The sequence below is a fragment of the Vigna unguiculata genome, chromosome 4, assembly GCF_004118075.2.
Source record: "Vigna unguiculata cultivar IT97K-499-35 chromosome 4, ASM411807v1, whole genome shotgun sequence".
NCBI classification, from domain to species: Eukaryota; Viridiplantae; Streptophyta; class Magnoliopsida; order Fabales; family Fabaceae; genus Vigna; species Vigna unguiculata.
Genome location: NC_040282.1, coordinates 40,134,134 through 40,157,966, shown reverse-complemented (window position 1 = coordinate 40,157,966; position 23,833 = coordinate 40,134,134). Strand labels below are relative to the sequence as shown.

Sequence of the window (23,833 nt, the reverse complement as noted above, 5' to 3'; positions counted from 1 at the left end):
TTTATTAATAATTTTAAAGAAATTTGATTTTCTAATAATTTTTTTTACTATTCTTTTGCCTAATCTTCGAAATATACCGGTGAATAATTATTTTGATGTTTTAAAATATGTTAAAATCTTTTTTAATATACCATATTAGTGTAATAAAAAAAATTAACAGAAAATCTGAACTTAATTTTAAATGGGTCGAAATAATATAGTCAAATCAAATATAACTTTAATATTGATATAAAATTATCAGAGTCCAATATCCACATATGACGAGCTTTTTTCTCTCATACATACGTACTAAACTACTATCATTTTACTTGTCAATAAACGATATGAAACAATTGCGCTAGAAACCATATACTCTACCTTAAAAAAAATCACTTGACGTTAACAGAGATTATCCCTATGATCAAGACAGATGAAAGCAAAAAATAAGAACAACTAATAAGGTCTGAGAAAGAAGCATTTGACGAGAAGAATAGAGAAGAGAGAAAAAGAGTTGAAAGGAGTTTGAGAAAAATGAATATTATTCATGAAGTGTAATTACATTTCCAAGGTGGAAGGAAATACATTACATATAGAGTTTTTCAAAATCTATGGCAACTACACTAAAGATAAAACAATTTCATAATATCAGAGAAAACGCTAAAACACTCGAGATCAATTGACGACTAACAAAATATAGATGCCACATGTTTAATTTTGCAATGGAATCTTTCTTTGTGTGTTTCTCATTTTTTTTTTCAGCAAAAAATGAATAAATTAAAGAATAACACTTATGGGGAGCTCTAACCCTTTTACAAAAAGAACAATAACCTATACAAAATGATGCAAAAACTTGGCATCGAAACCTTACAAAACATGACAGCCAATAATTAAAGATCCATCCAAGATTGAAAAGATTCTAAAGAAGATGCACATGAGACTAAAACAATAGTCATAAACTTATTCTGCTCCTCCAAAATACACAATAAAAAATAGAGACAGAAAAAACCCTACACATGAAGTTGGTAGAAAAGGCAATAGGAGCTATAAATATTAGTTTGAAAATGATATTTATGAACCTTGATTCAAATGTTATCATGCAAATGCATTAGGAAACAAATATATATACTTCATCCAAATCGATTCTCAAGCGACCATTCACTTAAGCATAACCAAGAAATCAACATAGAAATATTATATAAATAGAGCTATTTTTAGAGATATCATCCCAAACTAAATAAGTCTGTAATTTTTGCCAGAAACATTATGTCATAATGTTTGCAATTTTTGTCGAAAAAATTGCACGGCAAAATTATTATTACCGCTGTAATCAGCGTCCAACAAGAAAGTATATATTATTAAACATGCAACATAAAAACAATTCATATCTCCTTCAACTCCACTTGATCAAATGTTGTCTGCTGATTTCCACCTTCATCCTCATCAACAACATCTCCACAACCATGACGCTCTAAGAGTCTAGTGAAATCCTCCACCAGATCTTCATTGCCCTCAATGTAGATGGCAAGCTACAAATTATACATATACTTTGTAAGAAAAGAGAGAGTAAACAATTAACAAAAAATGTTTTGACGCGAAATGGAAAAAGAATGGTTTAATTGGTCAGATGATACCCATTTTAATTTATATATGTCAGTTTGGTACCCGTTTTTACGAAAATGTCAATTGAGTCATAACTTTTGAAAAGATGCCTCAATTAGGTCCTTCTCAGAAAAAAATTAATAACTGCGTTAACGGTATTGATATCTAAAATGACTTACAAAATCAATTATTGATATTTATATTCAAATTTAGTGGTAAAAGTCATGAATTGAGTAAACGGTTTTAATCATTTTTGTTTGAAAGGGACTTGATTAAGACGTTTTTTCAAAAGTTAGGACTAGATTGACACATTTTTAAAAGCGGATACCAAAGTGACACATCTGAACAAAATTGGGTACCATCCGACTAATTAAACAAAAAAGAATCATAACAAAAAAACTAAAAATGGCAAAAACATATGAATTACCTCACGTGAAACCTCAGTAATGTCCTTTAGCCCTTCCTTGTACTTTGATATAGTGTCCAAGATTAAGTTGCAAGCAAGCTCATCATCTTGGAATCGGTTCTGTCGAAAGCAATAGTTCTATCAATTAGGGTTTGCAAATCAACAATATCAGTAGAAAAAAAAAAAAAAAACAAGTTACTGCATGAAAAGTTCCTTCACCTTTATCTTGTTCATGAACTGCTCTTCATCATGTGGTGCAGTCTCGTCGTCAAGTTCAATCCAAAAGTCCTTCTCTATGAAATAGTTAAAACCCATAATCAATTTGTTGTGCCCTCTCAAAAGCTCCTTCACCTTCCCCACAAGAGTAGCATAGCTGATACTGAAAAAATCACATAACAAATTGAGAAAAAGCTCACGTTTTCAAACCCATAACATAACGCAGTATAATTAAAATGTGCTTAATCAGAAGAAATTCACCTATCATCCCTGTAATCGACCAAGAACTGATGGAACAAGCGAAACTTCTCCTTTTGGTTTCGAAACTCGTGTTTGAGTTCACTCACAAACCAAATGGCATCGTTCACAGTGGCCACCGGCTTCTGAGACCTACGAACAGGACCTCCATTGCCACTTTTAAGACCTCGTTTGTTTCCACAGCTTCATGCACACAAAAACAAATACGTATATATACGATTTCAAATACCCTAAATATCAACAATGGTATGTATGTATATATAGCAAGCTAATAACTGCAACACATCAAATGTTCCTCAGTTCAATGAATCAATGTTCAGATTCTATAAAGGGTATAGCAGAAATTCACTTTTCCAGAAAAGATCAAATTGTTTAGCCCTAACAACATTACTATAACGAATCCATTATTTCTATGAAAAGCTATATGATTTCATGAGATAACCCATAAATCAAAGTAAATTTCAGTGAAATTAAACACACAAGAATTGAAGAGCAGCATGCAAAAGTGAAAAAAAAACAAACCCGTTAGCCATAGCAGATGCAGAAGAAAATGGGGCAAAGAAAAGTGGTGATGGAAGGAGAATGGAACAGCTGAGTGTGTGTTAGCTTGTTTTAACGTTGCTGGAAGAGTGGGGTGTCTTATCTGGACCACTTCATCCTGTGGGTCATTTACTGTTCAAGCCGAATCCACACGTTTTCTATACGTTATTTTGTTTTCTTCTTGGATGCTGATGTGTAAAATAAGTTAACATTAATAATTATAGTTAATGTTAATATTAATTATATATGTCTTTTTGAAATTTTGATGTGAAATTAAAATTTGTTTGTGTCTTAAATTTTGATATATTTTGGTTCTCAAATTTTAGAAGTAAACTTTAAAAATGGATGAATAGAGTCTTTTTAACAAATTTACATTGATTTTTTTTTGTACGTGTTAAACACACGTTTTCTATCTGATATCTGACATTCAGGGACTTGTAAGATGAGGATTACACCCACTTATATATTATGAATTGACCTTATCTTTTAGTCGATTTAGAACTTCCTTGTGGGTGGTCCATTAGCGGCCCGATTGTGGGTGGAACATAATGTCCAAGAAATCTCGCTAGGATAGGTTTTAACTTGACTCTGATACCATATTAGAAGTGGATTTTAAGTCTAAAACAACCCCACAAAACTGGCTTGTAAGGTGAGGATTGCACCCACTTATATATTGTGAATTGACCTTATCTCTTAGTCGATGGGGAACTTCCTTATCTCTAGTCGATGTGGGACTCCAACATGATCTAAAACAATATTTAACCATTAATAATATGTTATAGGTTAAAAGAATACTTTACTTATCTCGTATTTCTTTTTAATTGTGTTTGTTGGATTTATAGAAATTGTTTGTGTTCTAATTGTTTCAGATTATCATAAATAAACACCAAACAACCCTTATTTAAACTTTACAAGATCATGGTTAAATTAAACCCTTTTATATATAGTTTAGGGTTATTTGTAAATATTCTAAATACTTTAAAGACTTATCGAATATTAACTAATCAAATAGTAAAAAAGAGGGAGAAGGAGTTGAATTGAGAGTGAAAATATGCTATTACTTTATAAAAGATGAAAAACCGTTAAATCCTTAAATTAATTGAGCAATTCCCAAAACCTGATTGACCATACGTAACACTACAGATCAAACACTACAAGAAAACTTTTAAATAGTGATCATTAATAATTAGTAACTATAAATATCAATTTAGATACTAATTTAAAAAACTAAAAATTAATGGTTAGTAAAATAGTCACTATTATAAAAAAAAATTATAATTGGTCACTAAATTGGTCTTTAAAATTAGTTATCATGGTTTTAGCTACCAAAGAAGATTGGTTACTAAAAGTTAGCTATTTAAGTTCTGGATACCAAAATGACTTAGTTTCTAAATTTGTCTCTAATTAAAAAGTGACCAATACAATGACCAATTATCATTTTTTACTTATAATAATGACTATTTTAGTAACAAATAATTTTTAATTTTGTAAATTGGTATCTAAATTGGTCACTATAATGGTTAACTATTTTTTGTAACGAAAATTGATTTTTAATTGAGAATTTTCTTGTACCGGATGGTATTCGATCTTCTGACCCTAGAGTACCTTAGGTTTTTCTTGATTGTCTCTTCTGATGAAGATGAAGGGAAAGAAAACATAAATACGTGTATGTGCTTACAAGTGGAGATCAAAACCTTTTATGCCATGTTTGTCAATTACTTTTTCTTAAGTTTCAACATTTCTAATTTGGTCCATCATCAGATTAAGATTTGTCTTAATTAGACTATTTTAACAATTTGGCTAATAAAATATAATGACCCTGAGACATTTAATTTTATATATATATATATATATATATATATATATATATATATATATATATATATATATATATATATATATATATATATATATAAAGAGTCGAGATAATTGCTAAGAAACAAAGTTGAAATCAAAACTTCCTTTAATCTTTATTAATTATCAATTATGATTTAACTATACGTTTTGGTATTTATTTGGAAAATAATTTGTAACCAAAAAAATATATTAGAAAATAAGCATTTTAGTTGTTGTAATTACTAATATATTTTGGTTTATTGATGAATATCATTATATATATCCGTTATAACGATTAAATGAAACTTACTTTGATCTGTGATTCAATTTTATTTTAATTTCTAAGATTGCGAAAATAAGAACTAATATGATTTTCTAAGTCATAAAAAATAATTGGGTTTCTTTATATAAAATGATTGAACGATTTTATCATCTTAAATGAATTTTCCAGGTTCAACATGAATTATGTTGACAATCTAAAACGTGACAGAGATCTTATATCTAATAATCTGAAAGATTAAAATGGAATCTTCATAATTTTTTAACGCTATATAATTAGAATATATTAAAAAAATCGTTTGGCAGTTTTAGTTCGTAATTTTTTTATATATCAATCATTTCGGAATTATATATAGTATGATTATTAATTTTCCTAATAATTAGTTGAAAAGTCATATGCCGGATAAATTATAATAAGTTGAGTGTCTAAAAAATTAATTTGCAGTATATTAAAATAAAAAAATATTAGATATTAAATTTAGACATTTTGCACTTTGGTGCGTGTTAGATCGAGGGAAGTTCCCTTTTGGTGAGGTAAATGTATGATTTTTTTTTTCCAAGTTTTATATTTTTTTGAGTTGTTTACGGAATTAAAATCATGAAAAATGAACTCTTTATAAATCTTCTTCCACGTCTAAGTTTTTAAGTGTGACATTTCTTTGTCCCAATACAAAAGTCATATGTACAGGAATATAAAGAAGATTCATTTTTTTTTATCAACTCAATTATTGTCGTCTAACATTTAAACAATTAACACAAGGACAATAATATTTTTCATTCACGAGTGTTGCATTTCGTTGAGCAAATTGAAGAAACTCTTCAACCCCATTCTCATACACATCAGTGATCCGACTAGCATGCACCCAATTTCGATCCATTACTACACAACATAAAAAGCTCGTTCATACAGGCATTCAATATTTCCCAACTGTCCAAATAAACAATTGAAGTTTATAAGAATGATTTTCTTAATGATTGAAAAACATCTTTAAATCATTGATTGAAAAATACTTAAACTAATTTCTAAAAACATTACCGAGGGTCGAACACCTTCGGACTCAACCAACACGTTCAATAATAATCGTAAGTACACAGTACCAAATACAATCTTAATTAGATATTCAATTAAGATTTAAATTTAATATCAATAAATATAAGAAATTAAAATTATATAAAATTTTAAAAAACTAACCGTTATAGCAAATGAATTTTTTTGCCTAGTGTGAGAGTGTTTGAACCTTCAGACCACCAAATGCAAGTAAAGCAACACTTACACAGCCCTGAACAACCCAACAGAGGGCGACAACAACAAATGGATGCAGGGATAAGTCGCGGCAGCGGGGTTTTTCACGAAAAACCTCCTCCCAAAAAGTCCACACCAAGTGGCAGCGTGAGGCCACAAACAACGTAGGAGACCCCTCGACGACATGGTGCTGTGGTGGAGGGAGAGCGGTTGCGCGAGGGCAAGCAGCGACGACAAGGGGCACGACGCTCTGACCAAACCACAACCTCAAAGAAGCGACGACAAGAGGCGCGACTGGTCTGACTACAAGAGGCGAAACGACGGACGGAGCTCCAGCGGCGTGGCCATGCGATGGAAGCAGAGTTCCAAACCAGAGAAGCGGCGTGGCCGAACGAAGGGTTGCGTGAGTGACGGTGGTTGCATGAACAAGGGTTTACGGTGGTTGAACGAATGATGGTGGCAAGGGCTGCTTGGACGGCGAGAGAAGAACCTCAATGCGGAGGAGCAGTTCACGTTTCAATGGTGGAGTGGAGCAGAGGAAGAAGAAGCGCACAATGAAGCACGAAGAAGAAAACAAGAAATGAGGGGGAAACCATGCTGACTACAATTTATCAGGGTACTACATCGGTTAACAGCTAGAACCGATGTAGTATTGTTTAAACCTATGCAAAAATATGATTTTTCAATTTCTTTTCTTGAAAAAAATTAGTGTTACATCGGTTTTCTTGATAACCGATGTAATAAATATCTCAGTATTTTCAAAAATGTCACTGCGCACTGTGCTATATCGATTTGCGTGTAAGTATTGTAATATCTTGTTGTAATATACCATTTCTGCACTAGTGATATAAATATATATTAAATTTTACAAAATTTTTCTAGCATTTTATATTGGTCTTCAGGTTATAAGAAATGAAAATGATTATTAATCACAATCAAATATGTACCCAAAGATCAACACAAAATAGAGTTGATAAATATTCATAAATTTTAAGACATGTATATTCATATATATATATATATATATATATATATATATATATATATATATATTTGAATATACACACTAATAAACTATGAAAAAATGATGAATCTTCTTAAATTGTCCAACCAGACAATTTAAGATTAAATAATTATAAATTATTAGTACTGTCTCCTTTTATATTAGTTTTTAAGAAATGCAATTTCTTCAAAAAACTTGAAGACAATAAATAGTTTTTGTATTAAATCTCAAATGGGAAACTAAGACTAATTCAATGCAACAAAAAATCTCAAATCAAACAAAATAAATCAATATATTTAAATATATAATTAATCACGTATCCAACATACAAAAAATAAAAAGACATACACATACTACAAAACTATAGGCTCATATTAAAAATAATTTTTGAAGATAATAATAGAACCTAGGAATGTGAAACGTGAGAAACAATGGAGGAGGATGCAACTCTAGACACGTTTTGAAAAGCTACACAATCACATAACAATGCAACAGTACTTGTACACGAATGATAAGAAAAAGCAAATTTTACCAACAAAGAACGCAAGGAAGACACACACTTAACAAAAAACACACATAAAAAAGCGAAGAAATCACTTACTAGTTCAACATTGAGTGTTGACAAAGAAAGGAGGTGCTCAAAAAGTGGGCTTCAACGGTAGCGAGTAGAGGTCCTAGAGAACTTCTTTAGCGGTGACGACGAACCTCTTTGACGGAACGATGACACACAAACGAAGGTGGAGTGGGTTTGTAGTGGAGGTTATGGTTTTCATCGTGGAGGCTTTTCACTGTAAGAAAATGCTTCATTAACAACTAATTTTAGTGACCAAAAGTTGTTAGTCACTATAATGACAAATTTAGATACCAATTTACAAAATAAAAACTTATTGGTTACTAAAATAGTCACTATTATGAATAAAAAATTATAATTGGTCTCTAAATTGGGTGAATAATTAATCAAAATAACTTATTGTGTGAGGGTGAATTTTTTCATGTGAGGTATTGTGCTCATATCTTGAATTTGATAGTTCAAGAGGGTTTAAAAGTGGCCGAAGTTGCTTTGCACAAAATTAGAGAAGCATTAAATATGTGAAAGGGTCAAGGGCAAGAAAACTAATATTTATAGAATGTGTTGTTCAAGTAAGGGGTATTGATACTAAAGTGAACTTAAGGTTAGCTATACCTACTATATGGAATTCTACTTTTCTGATGCTTGAAAGTGGTCTTAAGTATCATTGAGCTTTTGGATGTTTCACTATACGTGATAGAAACTTTAAACATTTTTCAACAATTGACGAGTGAAAAAAAGATGAGAGGATGTGAGAATTTTTAAGGCCATTTTATAAGATAACCAATTTGATTTCAGACACATATTATCCGACCTCTGATGAATATCTTATGAAAGTATGGAAAATTGAGTGGTTGTTAACGAATACTCTAAGAAGTGATGACCCCTTAATGAAAGAATGACAAAAAGGATGATGGATAAATTTGACAAGTATTAGAGTGAATATAACCATTCATTCAATCGCCATGATTCTTGGCCCACAGATGAAACTTGAAGCGCTCTGATTCTATTATTAAAAGCTTGATCCTTTCAATTGTGATGAAAAGCTTAATCATATAAAAGGAAAGATGTACAAACTTTTGGAAGAATATGTTAGTGTGAGGTCAAATTCATCTAATGCATCACGTTCTCAACTCACTTGTTTAACAGAAGAACATTTGAACATGGAAGAAGACCAAGAGATTAATCCATATAATATAAGTTAGTCATTATTCCTAACTAATTTTGTTATTTATTAGTATCTTATCCTTATTTTAACCAATTTTTATTTTTGCATTATTTTGTTATAGGAATATATCAATTATGTAAGCTAAAATGTGAATGTAACTGGCAAGTTTGAATTGGATATGTATCTCACTAAAACACCACTTGAGCCAAAGTATTTTCCAAAGTTAGATGTTTTAGCTATTGGAAGGATCGACAAGAATGCTATCCAAATCTATGTAGACTAGCATGTGAGGTGTTAAGTATTCCAATAACAACTGTTGCCAGTGAGTTTTCATTTAGCATTGGTGGTAAAATGCTTAGCAAGTATCAATCTAATCTTCTTCTTGACAATGTTCAAGCTCTAATTTTAACTCAAAATTGGTTACATGGCTTTGAAAATATTAGTAATTTAATTTATATTACTTTTCAATATTTTCTTTACATCATACTTCTTATTCTAAATTATATCATTTGTTAATAATTTGTTCTTACTTTTGAAGACGAAGATAATGACGATGCTCACAAAGAAGAGGAAATTGATTTAGACTTTTCAATCCATGACTCCAATGTACCTCATGTGCAGTAATTTGAGGTAATGAAGCAAAAAGTATGGCAAACTCAGAAGTATTTTTGAATTCTTCTTGAGAAGTGATTTTTAAATGATTGATTGTTGATCGTTCCTTCATTTGTAGTGGACTATTTTCTGGTTTCACAATGACTAGGGCTGTCACATGCATTTACCTTAGCATATCTTGCAGTTGTTATTCATCTTCATTTCTTCTTACCATTTGGAAGCATCTTTGCATTCATACTCCACTACAACACTTTCTGCCTTTAAAGCTCTGTAGTGAATTAATTTTGATGTGAATCTGACCAGGGTTTTATGCTATCTTGAGTTGCTTGTCACTGTAATGCATTGATTTAAATTCATGTGCCCACATAGTTGGATTATATTTGAGAGTTAGCTATTAATTTGGTCATTTTGCATCAATCTACATGATTTATAGGTATGTAAGCATTGTTGCAGCTGATTCCTTATACATCTCTGAGTTTCAAATTAAGATGACACATTTTAATTGCATTGTAGGTCCATATCTGTTTTTGATACAAAACTCTAAGGCATGTGTTGTTCATAATTGTTATATGCAGTGATTAAACACTAAGGCACACTTTATATCCCTATCATATTATTATATTCCATTTTCCTAGCCTAATTTTTGAATTGTTATATTTAGATTTCATCTACAAAGAAGTGCAAATCAAGATCGGAAGCATGAACAATTGGAAAACCTAGCAAAACTAGAAGATTGACAAAGGGAGTTATAGCAATTTGGAGGATGAGAAAACTGAAACAACTGTGTTATGAACAAAAAATTTTGAATTAGCTTAACAAAAATCTATAATTTTTTCGTTTATATTTTGTTGAATAGCATGACAACAACTAAACTGTGAATTATTAGTTAAATATTTGAAGACTGAGCATGATGAAGACATTGGTATTTGATTTTATTGTAATTTTCATTTCATTGCTTCTTAAAAAAATTATTTAAATATTTGAAGACTAAAAAATAAAAAAAAAAATAATGTTTTACACGGGTTAGTGAACCAACCCACTTAACCACCAACTCGTGGTGGGTTGAGCTGGGTAGCAAAAATTTTGGCTCACCATAAAGTGAGTCGGGTTGGACGCACTCATTTTTAACCCGGTCCGTGGTGAGCCAACCCGTGTGAGCCAACCCGTGTGAGCCGATTGGCTCACTTTGACATGTCTAGCTATTACTTTCACCTTTTTCTATTCTTTTTTCACATTATTGTTCCACTTCTGGTGATAAAATGTCTCTTTGAGATTTCTTTTATGACCATGTCCACAACCATGACCACTAGCACGATCACAACCACAACCAAGGCTACAACTATGACCATAAAAATATGAATCAAAGATATTGCCACATTCATTTTTGGGAATAGAGCATAAGCAGTTGGGCGGGTCTCATGATTTTTCATCAAAAGTTTCATTGTTTTGTTCAACCACAAAAAGGTAGGAAATAAATTCAGAATATTTGTGGAATCCCTTTTCATGATATTGTTGTTGCAAGAGAAAATTAGTTGCTCAAATGCTTTATTTTTAATGGCATCACCAAGATCCATTGCATCTAAATATATTCTTCCTTGTAATATCAATGGTCACAAATTCAAATTTTGCAAGATTTGACATATTTAGGACTAGCACATAAATATTAATAATAATCATTTTTAATGTATGAAACTATAAAATTAATATAAAAATTTTAAATTATAGAAAAAAATAATCAAATATAAATAATAATTATAATAGTAATAATAATATTAATAATGGTAATAATCATCATCATAATAAAAATAATCATAATAAATGAAAATTTATAAAGTCTAACAATTATTATCACAAAAAATAAGAATATAAAAAAAATTGTAAATGAAGAAAAGATTAGAAAGACCTGAATTAAGACATGGAGAGCTATGTCCTTAGAGAAAAAAAAACTCTCACTAGCACTCAGACGCTCAACTGGTTGGATAATCGATACATGTTATGAAATAAAACTAACAATAAAGGGAAGAGGGAAGAAGAAAAGGAAGAAAAGAGTATAAAAAACAACTTTTATATGTGTCGTATTACTAATAGACATGTCAAAGTGAGTCAATCGCTCACACGGGTTGGCTCACCATGAGCTGGGTTGAAAATAAGTGAACCAAACTCGACTCACTTTATGGTAAACCAGAAATTTTACAACCTGGCTCAACCCATCACAAGTTGGTGGGTTAAGTGGGTTGGCTCACCAACCTAAAAAAAATTATTTATTTATTTATTTTTAAGTATTCAAATTTTTAAATAATTTTTTAAACAGTTCATGAGATGACAATCACAGTAAAATCAAGAACCAATGTCTTCATCATGCTCACCACCAATATATGATGAATTGTTTCCAAGAAATTGTCCATATAGTCCAAGAAAACATGGGTAATATTACACATTTTCTGTAATGTTATTCAATAAAATATAAATAAAAAAACTCCACATTTTTATCATGCTAATTTAGAATTTTTTTATAAGACGGTTGCTTGGGTAATTTACTATAAAGACTATAGTTAAAGATTAAAGTATCAACGTATACAATCAAATTAATTAAGCATTCAAACTATTCAAAAATTATTGAACAACATCCTAGCATTTAAAAATATGATATTTTGAACCTATATAATTAGGAGTAGTAAATAATTATTAAAAAAGTTTTTAAAAATTTGTAAAAAAAATGTTGGTGGGTTAAGTAGGTCAACCCACCTTCAACACGGCTCGAACCCGTTTAACCCATGGATTAAGTGAGCCGGGTTGAGTTCAACCCACTTTTAAAAAATTAAAATTTTCTCAACCCAACTCGACTCAAACCTATGGTGAGCCGAATTAACTCGTAAATTGAAACCCATTTTGACATCTCTAATTACTGGTCAAAAAAGTCTTATCTATATATTCAAAACGTAGCTCATAAAGAATATAAATCAAATAATTAATATTAATGAATAACCATTAATTGATAACATTAATATAAAAACTAATACACATTAATATCTCAGGAATAAATGGGTAGATAAAAATGTCAAAGAAACAAAAGTATTAATGCACATTAATGCATTAAATAAAACATACGTATTTAAAAACGCAACTCATAAATTTGAGTTATCATGAACTCTAAACTGGTATAAAAGATAAGTTTTAAACTCAAAATATAAGTCAACTTAATTAAAAATATGAATTAGATCTCAATCTAAATAAACTATGATGCAAACGCATGAAAGAATTGTTGATTATATTTATGTTTATTTTTCTCGGTTTACGATACTTTATTATACATTATTTAAAGAAATCATAATAAGAATTTATATAATACATCATTTATATTATACATTATTAAAATAAAGAGTCCTTATAGGTGTATCAATTTTATTAGGAAGAACAAAAAGTGTGCATTGGATAAACGCTCAAAAGAGCTAATTGCATTCTTTGTGTATTAATATATATTCAGCACTTTTTCAATTATTAGATTGGTTTGGTTTGAAGAGGAATTTCATCACTTATTAAAGAGAGTAAAGTCAACTATTCTACGTTATATTATATTATAAATTACTTTCTGTTTCTATTTATTAAAGTTAAAAAAATGTTAATAATTATTAAATAGAAAGGATTAAATATGTAAAAAAAAAAGAAAAATAAGCATCATCATCAACGACCAAATTTCAGTTGCTAAGTAAATAAATTATAAAAATATAACCAATTTTGAGATCGATTGCGAAAATGAAAACATACACTTTGCTCTAACCTTTAAGTCACTATTACTTGCTCTAAGCTTTAGGTCACTATTTTTCTTGCCATTGTTAGAGACAAAGTAAAAAAAAAAAAAAGTCATCCCAAAAATTGTAATCTTAATAAATTTATGATAGAATTGAGTTTATTTTGTATCGGATTTTGTCCGTCCCAAAATTATTAGTAATTTTTATACTATTGCCTCAAAATTCTCTGATTTCTCTTAATAGTACATTGTTACATTTTTGTGTTTTTTTTTTTGTTATTTTAAAAAAACTGGTTTGATTTTTAAAAGTAGAGCTTGGACATTTAGAATTGTTTTAACTAAAAAAAAAAGAGAAGAAAAGCTTAATAGAGATCGAAGAGCATTGATATAATGGAAGCCCACGTTAAAATTTGGAATCTTTTTAAGTATTGGCCCAATGAAGAAATTTGCCACAAGAGATTTTCTATGCTCATCACACCCCCATTGGTGCATACCACAATTGAAAAATGACTATTCAAGTCAATATTTATTAATTTTTTAAAATGACCTTCATTATAGTATTGAAACGAAATTACATCGACTCAAGAATAATATAAATGTTCTTCTTTGTATAGTATACAAAAAGATAATATATAAATATAATTATATATATACATTTAAACATGAATGACATTAGGCATATTAATAAAAATGCATCTTAAAAATAGAGCAATGACTTCCCTTAGTTTTTTAAGGGTAATCTCAAAACCTAGATTTAAGGAGACTAATAAGACTAAAAGACTACATATATATTTAAGTCACATGAAACTAGTTATCATACAATTACTTTAAGCATACGTAACATGAGAAATTCAGAGACAACAACTGTTATATATAGCCCTTATCTTCCATTTTTGCTCCACCATTCTTCTTTGCAGCAATCTTCCCTCAAGCCAAAGAAGAGGTTTTATAGTAGAAAAATGATTTTTTGACTACTAAATTTTGACAACTTTCTCTTACAATCTTAAGTGTCATCTTCTAAGTGATTTTTTGTTTTTCCTTTTTTTCATTCTTAATATTCAAAAATCACTTAAAAGATGACACCTCGTATCCTAAGAGAAAGTCGTCAAAATTTAGTAATCAAAATATCTTTATCCTTTATAATAATCTCAAATATGTGACAACTTGTTTGTTTAGGTTAGCTGATTTTGATACTTTTAAGATTAACCTTCATGTTTTGTTGGTCTTCTCTGCAAACTCACCAAAGAGTAATAAGCTCCACTTGGTCCCTCACCCAACAAAGATGAATGAGTCCCTTTCTCCACCACTTTTCCCTTCTCTAGCACAGCAATTTGATCACAGTTCTGTATTGTGCTTAACCTGTGAGCCACCACCACACTGGTTCTTCCCACCATCACCCTGTCTAGAGCATCTTGCACCAGTTTCTCTGATTGGCTATCAAGAGCACTAGTAGCTTCATCCAGCAACAGCACTATAGGGTTCTTCAGTATGGCTCTTGCTATTGCAATTCTTTGCTTTTGACCCCCTGAGAGTTGCACTCCTCTATCTCCACACCATGTTTCATACCCATCTTTCAAACTTGCAATGAACTCATGAGCATTTGCAGCTCTTGCTGCTTCCATGATCTCACTTTCATCAACCTTCTCACATGCTCCATATGCTATGTTTTCCCTTATGCTCCCACCAAACAGTGTTGGCTCCTGACTCACCAGACCAATGTGTTTCCTCAGTGACCTAAGGTGGTATTGTTTTATGTCTCTACCATCTATGGTCACTGTCCCTTTCAGAGGATCATAGAATCTCTCTATTAGCCCTATTATTGTTGATTTTCCAGACCCACTTTGCCCTACCAGTGCTGTTGATTTTCCTGCATCTATTCTGATCGAGAAGCCTTGAAAGATCATCACATTAGGCCTTGCTGGGTATGCAAAATGAACATCATGAAGCTCTATTTTCCCTGTTAATTTCTCAGCCTTGTGCCCATCTATCTCATCATCAGGCTCGATTTTAGTGTACCTATCTAGGATTGCAAAAACTGAACCAACAGCATCAGCACCTTTTGCTAGGTCATTGGTCATGCTTCCAGCATCTGCAATGACTCTACCTGTACTCACCAAGATCATGAAGGTCTCAAACAATGCTTTGGCACTGATGAGCCCTTTGAACACAAGTTTTCCACCATACCAGAAATCTAAGGCCCAGGTGCAAAATGTAAGGCTCTGCGAACATGCAAGACCAAGCCCTGCAAACCATGATTGCCGAACGCTTTCGTGACTTGGTCCCTCTTGTGCCTTCTCAAGCATCTTTAGGATCCTCTCTTGGGAAGAAAATGCTGTGATGGTTCTGAGATTGGAAACAGCTTCTGCAGCTATCTTGCTACTCTCATCTTGCGCCTTGATGGCCTTGCTGGACATGCTTTTCAGAAGAACACGCCTTGTGTAGAAGCAGACTATGATGATCGGTTGAACTGCTATCATAACAATGGCCAACCTCCATGCAATGACCAGGCCCATAGTGAAAGCTATCACCACTGCAGAAATTGTTTGCACCACCAGAGCCATTCTGTCTCCCACCAATGACCTTACCTGAAATGAAACAACAAAGGTATAAGGACAACATAGTTAAAGTGTTTGGTCTTTGTTAAACATACATTGATCATGTCTATAGAGAATCCAAATTCCATAAAAATGCATACCACATTGGCTTCTTTGGCAAGTCTAGAACAAACAGCACCAGTGGAATTTTCATCTTGATCGAACCATCCAACTTCGAAAGTGAGAATCTTTGAGAGCATTCGTTCTCTGATCCTTTTGGTCAAGTACTCTCCCATGTACGCAAAGTTATAGTGTTGGAGGATGTTAACCACCAAGGAGAACACGGCCAACCCTAGAAAACAAAGGGAGTAGATCCTGGTTTTCTCTTTTATCTCATCATGGTCTGGGAGAAAATAAACAGATATCACGGACCCCATTGAAAATGCATACACAGGTTGTATTGCGCCAAACAACACTGCGTTCAAACACCCCATGCACGCTTGCTTCCACTCGGGAACATTCAGTGCTAGCAATCTCCGAAAGGAGGGAAGTGGCAGCTTCATATCTTCCACCACAACCTCTTCAACAACATCATCATCACCACCGACAACAACACGAGGGATTGAGTTGGCGGAGCTGGATCGACTCACGAGAGACAACCTACGACTGCTTGTGCTGTGATTGTTGTCTTTGTTTGATATGGATGATGATGATAATAATGATGATGATGAAGGAGGAGGAGGAAGAGGGTGAAAAGGGGTGTCTTCTTTTTCATGTTTTGCTTGTTGCAGACGAACGAGAGAGGTGTAGAGGCCATTGTCGTTTTGGATGAGTTCATGGTGTGAACCCATTTCCATGATCTTCCCACTTTGCACGACAGCAATGACATCTGCATTTCTGATGGTGGATAATCGATGAGCGATGATGATGGTGGTGCGCCCCACTGCTGCTTTGTCCAAGGCTTCTTGCACAACTCGTTCGGATTCAGAATCTAGTGCACTCGTTGCTTCATCCAACAACAGAATTCGTGGCTTCTTTATTATTGCTCGTGCTATAGCAATTCTCTGCTTTTGTCCCCCTGACATTTGAATTCCTCTCTCTCCTACCTGCAAACAATCTCCACTGTAAAATCTTTCAACTAGTTTAACTTTGAAACACTGTAAAACTTCAAGAACACATATATACTTTATCCCACATCGACTGTACACTCATTATTTCTCTTAAATTATATATTTTAAGTACTAAATTTTGACCACCTTCTCTTATAATATAATATGTCATTTTTTAAGTGGTTTTGAAATATTAAGAATGAGAAAATAGAAAAATGAAAAACTAATTGGAAGATGCCAACTAAGGTAGTAAGAGAAAGTTGTCAAAATTTAGTAGTCATAAAATCATTTTCCTCATTTTTTTTTCAAATGTCAAATGTGGATGAGTTAAATTTAAAATTTACTTTTTAATATATATATATATATATATATATATATATATATATATATGGAAAATGATTTTTTGACTACTAAATTTTGATAAATTTCTCTTACAACTTTAGGTGGCATCTTCTAAGTGATTTTCCATTATTCTATTTTCTCATTTTCAATATTTTAAGACTACTTCAAAAATGACACATCATGTTGTAAGATAAAATTTTCAAAATTTAATAATCAAAATATCATCGTCATATATATATATATATATAATATGAACTTAGAGTCAAAAACTTATGAACACCCTGGAAAAAGCATTCTTTTACTATATATTTTGATGTTCATTACATTTTTTTTATCTGAAAATAATTTATATATATATATATATATATATATATATATATATATATATATATATATATAACAATAAATATAGCAATTTGATCTTCACTACATACTTTTGATGCATTGAACTTGGCAACACTATTTTTTTTTTTTTGGAATGATTGGAAAGTATGTGGAAGAGGTTCTATCTAGTGATTTAAAAAAAAAAATGTTTTAAAAACGAGTTGTACAATGATAGGAGTGAAGTAAATAAAATTATTAATCGGTTGCATAAACTCATGTGATGTAAGGCAATTTTTAAACATTTTTGGGGATAGTCAATGATAATCATTGATAATGTTAGTGTATATTAATTAATTGGTTATTTTGCAATTTCCCATGAGCCACTTTCGTGTATGCATGATATTGTTATATTTTTCCAAATGATTTTTTAAGCCTAAAATTCAGTGTTTCCTGAAATTCTCCTAATAATTAATAATTTTAAATTTAAATAAAGCTTAAATAGTAAATTAACCTCACATAATGTTGTAGATAAAAACAAATTTTTCAATTTTAAAAGATGAAAAACAGGAAAAAAGTTACATCAAACTAAAAAAGAAAAATCCATTTGTTAAAAGAGATTAAGTCTTTAATAAGAGTTGACTAATAACAAATATAAATAAAAAAGTATTTTAAAAAGGTGTTAATTAGTACAACATTTTGTAATAATATTTTGATTTTCAAATCTAAAATTGTATTGTCATGAGTTGTAGCATAACATGGTTTGAGAAACATTCTACTATTAGATGATTTGATTTAAAATGATTAAGTTGCCGGCCATTTATGGAACTTGTAATTAAAAAGCATTTGGGGGAAAGTTTATGTGCTTTATGTGCGTGGACCACCAAATTATTAGTTGGACTTTTCTATTTTCTTCCAACAAAATTATTATACTTAACATCAACACGTTTCACTTCCATGGATTACACCATGAACTCAAAGAATCACTAATGTCACCCCATTATTATATATATTTTAGTTTATTCGTTTAAAAGTCTTAATTTAATGTTTTTAAACGGCCATGAATTGAGTTTATAAAAAACTTCATATAAGTTTTTAACCTATATATATATATATATATATATATATATATATATATATATATATATATATATATGCTTAAAAGATTTTACACTATCATCAACTAATAAAAATTGATTTTGACTTAACGGTGAAAGTAATTATTATATAAAAAAAATCAATAAATTCATTATATGATAGTTTATTTATGGATAATGATATTTTAATCCACTTTTTTTTATTTATTTTTAACCTATCACTACAATCACCCTTCAATTATCTCTATTTTAATTTATTGTAATGGTGTGATGTAATAATCTAAAGGTGATTGAAGTTAAAAATGGGTTAAGAAAATGAATCAAAATATCATTATCTTTTATTTATAAAAAAAACTTTGACCTAAAAACATTTAAGTTTTGTCATTTCACTTTTCTTTAAATTTAAATTTTAGTACTATATATTACTTTCACACCCAAAATAATTTTAATACCTTTCAAACATTTTATCATTATAATGAGTTATTAAATGATAGTTATCGGTGTTAAAAAGTTTTTTCTTTTTTTTTTATAAATAACCTTTTTAATAACTAAAATACCTTTAAAAGTAAGTTATCAAGTAACAAGTGTGTAAAAAAACATTTTTCTGTAAATCAGTTGACAACCTTTGAAGGAAAATATTTTTTTCCATACTACTTTACACCGGTTGATTTAATTTAACTTTCTTTTATATAAAAACAACTAAAGACTACACTTGCATGCATAGACTCGAATCATAAAAAAAAAAATGATATTTTAATTATTAAAGTTTGATAAATTTATTTTGATAACATGAGATGAGATGTAATCTTTTAAATGGATTTAAAATAATGAGAATGAAAACGTGAAAAGAAGAGAAAACTATTTAAAAAATAATATCTAAAATTATAAAGAAAAAGTTGTTAAAATATAATATGAGTAGATATATATGAGATGATAGCACTGACCTGAGTATGATATCCCTGTGGCAACTGTGAGATGAAATTATGAGCATTGGAAGCTTTCGCAGCTTCCACAACCTCTTCCTCACTTGCATCTTCTCTTCCAAACAGAATATTCTCCTTGATGCTCGTCGCAAACAGTGCAGGCTCTTGACTCACCAACCCCATTTGAGACCTTAACCACTTCAGCTGCAACCTCTGAATCGCCACGCCATCAACACGTATCTCTCCTTCAACCGGGTCATAGAACCTCTGCAGAAGAGATATCACAGTGGATTTTCCCGACCCACTTCCTCCCACCAGCGCCACCGTTTTCCCTGCAGGCACCCTCAGGGAAAACTCCTTCAGAACCACACTGTCGGGCCTCGATGGGTACACGAAGCTCACATTCTCAAACTCAACCTCGCCACGAACCTCCCCCAGAATCTCCCCACCCATGTTGTCTGAATCGATCTTCGGAACCCTTTTTATCACTTCCATTATGCGTTCTCCCGCAGTGCTCGCCTCTGAGAAGTACTTCACGTTCGACAAACCAGCACCTAAGGCCCTGTCTCAAACAAAAACATGTGTCACCTTAAAATCATCAAATGTTTTGGTAATGAAATGAGATAAAGGGTAGGAATGATTACAATCCTCCGAGTGCTATGGCTGCTCCAACTGCAAACACAGTTCCACCTTTGGCACCATGGTACATGACCAATCTGCTACCATAATAGGATATGAAAGCCCAAATTGCAAACACAACACCATTGCTTCCGATGGCTAAGCCTTTTGCCAAGCCTTGTCTGAGTCCTAACTCCACCGAGCCTTGTAAAGCATCAGAGAAAGCATCAATGGTCTTGCTTTCGCCCACAAAGGAGTAAACGGTTCTGATGGAAGATATTGCTTGTTCTGCCACTGTACCAGCTTTGTTGTACTCTTCTCTTATCTTACTGGCCAACCCCATCAGTGTCCTCCCATACATAAAACCAGGGATCACAAGTAGAACCACAAAAGGGAACCCCACAAGTGTCAATCTCCATAATAATGCAAAACCCACTATGTAGCTCCCCACAAACATAGAGGCATTCATCAAAAAATTTGGAACCTACAGTTTTCAAAATTGGAACAAACTGTTAAATCAAATGATGTGACCATGAGTAGATCTCAACCACATGATTTGTGAACTGTTGCTAAGATGAAAAAAAAATTGTTAAAAGTTTTACAGTAGTATACTAGTACCATGATTTTGACTCCACTCGATATACTTCACTTTATAGAAAGTATACATGTTTCATTTTTGTTTGTTGGAATTTATTATTCTGTCTATAAGAATGTTACATCAACTTAAACTAGTAAAAAGTAGTTTTTGTGTCCGGTTACACTGAGTTTTGATGTCAACTTTGTCCTGAAATCAATTTTATATTATCAATAATAGCTAACATATTAATTAAAGTAATTTTTGGATAGCTATATACAAAAGCACAACATTACTTTAATAAATCTTGTATCATTCAAGGAATTTATTACGACAGTGAAGTGAAACACTTTGTTTAGTATGAAAATTGAAAGTGAAGAAAAAAACAAGTTACTGGTTTTGGTTTTATGCAGACCTTTTCACTAAGAACATCCTGAATTACGAGGCTGTCGTTAGAGACACTGGTGATGACCTCAGATGTGCTACTGACATGCAAATCAAAGTATGCAACTTCTTGCCTCAACACTGCCTTTAGGTACCTCACTCTCATTCTTGCAGCTTGTCTTTCACCGGTTCTTGTCCAACAATAACCCTCTGAAATCCACCACAGTGTTCAAGCTTTAGCATCATGAAAAATGAAGATATATATAAGTTGGTCAAAGTCAAAACCAGAATCATACTCACCTAGAAAACAAGCCACAAAAGACCCACCAGCCAGGTATAACAAAACCACAGCATTCTGCATCACATAGGTAATAATAAATCCAAATCAAATAATCAAGCTACTTTCTCATATTTTGAATTCTCTGGCTAGATTTTCCTGTATTGTTCTTCTGGACTCAGTTTCTAATATTTTGTCATGTGTGTTGAACTAGAGAAAAAAGAGAAAAGTGAGAAAAACAGAAAATAAAACAAATGAAAAACCTTGTTGATGCCATGGATGAAAGTGCTATCTATGCCACCAGAAAAGTTTCCAATATTGTTCATGATTTTGCTGGTGATAAACAACACCAAAGGGGTGCCTATGCCATCACCAATGGCTCCAATCAATCCAAAAATCATGAGAAACACGTCTAGGCGATCAGCATGCATAAAAATGGAGCTAAAGGAGCCACTCTTCTTGTTCTTAGCAGCAGCCATGGAAATAGAAGTATTATTATGGTCAGCATCACCATTATCAGCACTACCACCACTACCACCACCCATTTGGTGCAACCCTTTTGGTTAATTAATAATTTCCTCAGAAACAACCAACAGTAAGATTCTCTGACAACTACTGTGTGACTGGCTCCTTCTTCTTCTTCTTCTTGTTCTGTCTTCTTCCTTTAAAGACCCTCTGAGTGGCCTTATATTATTTTCAATATTGCTGCTGCAACGTTATGATGGAATTTATAGGCACAATTAGAGAGTGGTGTGAGAGAGAGTTGGAATGTGGAGTGGTGGGGGCCAAAAGTAGCAGAAGAAAACAAAAAAGGTGAGGGTTTGTGTTATTCCTGGTAGCATGTGTGGAGAGGCTTATTGCAAGGAGGGTGGAGGAGAGTGACATTTGGAAAATCAATAAACTAATGAAAAACCACAGGTTTGACTTTATTATAATGCACCTCTTAAAGCGTCATTAATGACGTTTCTTAGTAGCAACACAGCATAATCCACACAAACACTTGTCTTTCAAACTTAATTTTGCAGACAAGAAGAGGATACATGTGTTTTGTTCTTATAAACTCTACTGCAAGTAAACCTAAAACTGAAAGTATGATGCTACAAAAGTAAACAAAACTTAACTTTTCGTTTTGTTTAATGAAGTTATTTTTATTCAATTTAGATTATATATAATAACTTTTCTCATGATAATAACAATAAGGCTTCTAAAATAGAAAGAGTTTTCTGGTTTTGATGTAAGTTTTCAAAAAGATTGAAGTCTTCCATGGTGCAAAGTTTAGGTTGTATTCCTTTTTTTTTTCTAATTAATGAAGGTTGCGTGCAGCGAAAATAGTCAAAGAAAAATGAGAAAGAATGGAGAAATGGTGGGAAAAAAATAGAGACAGATAGATTCATGGGGTGGTTGGACTCAGTAGAATTCAGTATTCTTTTCTTAAAATATTCTCTCTCTTTTTCCGCATTTATTATAGAGTTTAATTTATATACTTGCTAACATTTTAAAATGAATTTTTTATGTATTTTAAAGAAACATGTTACGTACATTACTTTTAAATAGTTATCATAAAATTTAACGAACTTATTAAATATGATAATTTTCCATTGGTTTAAAACATAAAAAATCTTTACACATATATTATTTTCTTTAGCTTATTATTACCCTTTTCGAATATACGGGTGAAAAAATAATTTTGTTTTTTCAAAAGAAAAAAAAGAAGAAGAAAAAAAGCTATGTATTCTACACAATCATTTTCTTGTAAAGACCTAAAAAATAGCTAAGAGTAGAAATAGTCTTAAAAATGATATTTGATTATTTTATTATTAAAAGTCAAATTATAAATAAATTTTATTATTAATCGAGTTTTATTTTATAAGAACAATGGTTCCTCTTAAATATTTTGTAAACTTTTCTTTGTTTTTTTTTTACATTATTGATTTCATCATTCATCTATTTGACAATTAGAGACCATTAATAAATTTCTGGTGTCGAGGTTTACAATCCTACCTTATTAGAATCTTAAACATAATAAGTTCAATTTTTGTCCTTAATTTTGGTCTTTTAAGAATTCTGTTGCATGTAAGATGTTTTTAGCTTGCGTGTGGCTTTTAAGGCTTAAGAGGGATACTTGTTCAATTAGGATTGTTACAATGTGTTTTTATTGCGTTAATTAGAGTTTTACATCTGAAGATAGAGCAACATGTT

At 31.4% G+C, this 23,833-nt stretch overlaps 2 protein-coding genes across 2 annotated transcripts; both read right to left on the bottom strand.

Moving 5' to 3' along the window:
* Positions 1-1,148: 1,148 nt before the first annotated feature.
* LOC114182708 (paired amphipathic helix protein Sin3-like 2) lies at positions 1,149-3,114 on the bottom strand. Its single transcript, XM_028069640.1, has 5 exons — positions 2,981-3,114; positions 2,462-2,641; positions 2,204-2,363; positions 2,006-2,104; positions 1,149-1,505 (listed from the first exon to the last, which is right to left on the bottom strand). The coding sequence occupies exons 1-5, from the start codon at positions 2,989-2,991 to the stop codon at positions 1,359-1,361; spliced, it is 597 nt and encodes a 198-aa protein (XP_027925441.1). The 5' UTR covers positions 2,992-3,114; the 3' UTR covers positions 1,149-1,358.
* An 11,108-nt stretch (positions 3,115-14,222) lies between these two features.
* LOC114181594 (ABC transporter B family member 15-like) lies at positions 14,223-22,430 on the bottom strand. The gene is made up of 7 exons (XM_028068091.1): positions 21,898-22,430; positions 21,658-21,712; positions 21,389-21,567; positions 20,426-20,883; positions 19,803-20,343; positions 16,151-17,095; positions 14,223-16,040 (listed from the first exon to the last, which is right to left on the bottom strand). Exons 1-7 carry the CDS (start codon positions 22,177-22,179, stop codon positions 14,658-14,660), a joined length of 3,843 nt encoding a protein of 1,280 aa, XP_027923892.1. The 5' UTR covers positions 22,180-22,430; the 3' UTR covers positions 14,223-14,657.
* Between the last annotated feature and the right edge of the window lie 1,403 nt (positions 22,431-23,833).

Coding starts and splice junctions, on each gene's coding strand:
- LOC114181594 (XM_028068091.1), bottom strand. CDS start 22,179: ATGGGTGGTGGTAGTGGTGGTAGTGCTGATAATGGTGATGCTGACCAT. Junction 21,568..21,657: donor TTTTGTGGCTTGTTTTCTAG/GTGAGTATGATT, acceptor GGTGGATTTCAG/AGGGTTATTGTTGGACAAGA. Junction 20,884..21,388: donor AGGATGTTCTTAGTGAAAAG/GTCTGCATAAAA, acceptor TGAAAACTGTAG/GTTCCAAATTTTTTGATGAA.
- LOC114182708 (XM_028069640.1), bottom strand. Junction 2,364..2,461: donor GTCGATTACAGGGATGATAG/GTGAATTTCTTC, acceptor TGATTTTTTCAG/TATCAGCTATGCTACTCTTG. Junction 1,506..2,005: donor TTACTGAGGTTTCACGTGAG/GTAATTCATATG, acceptor TATAATTTGTAG/CTTGCCATCTACATTGAGGG.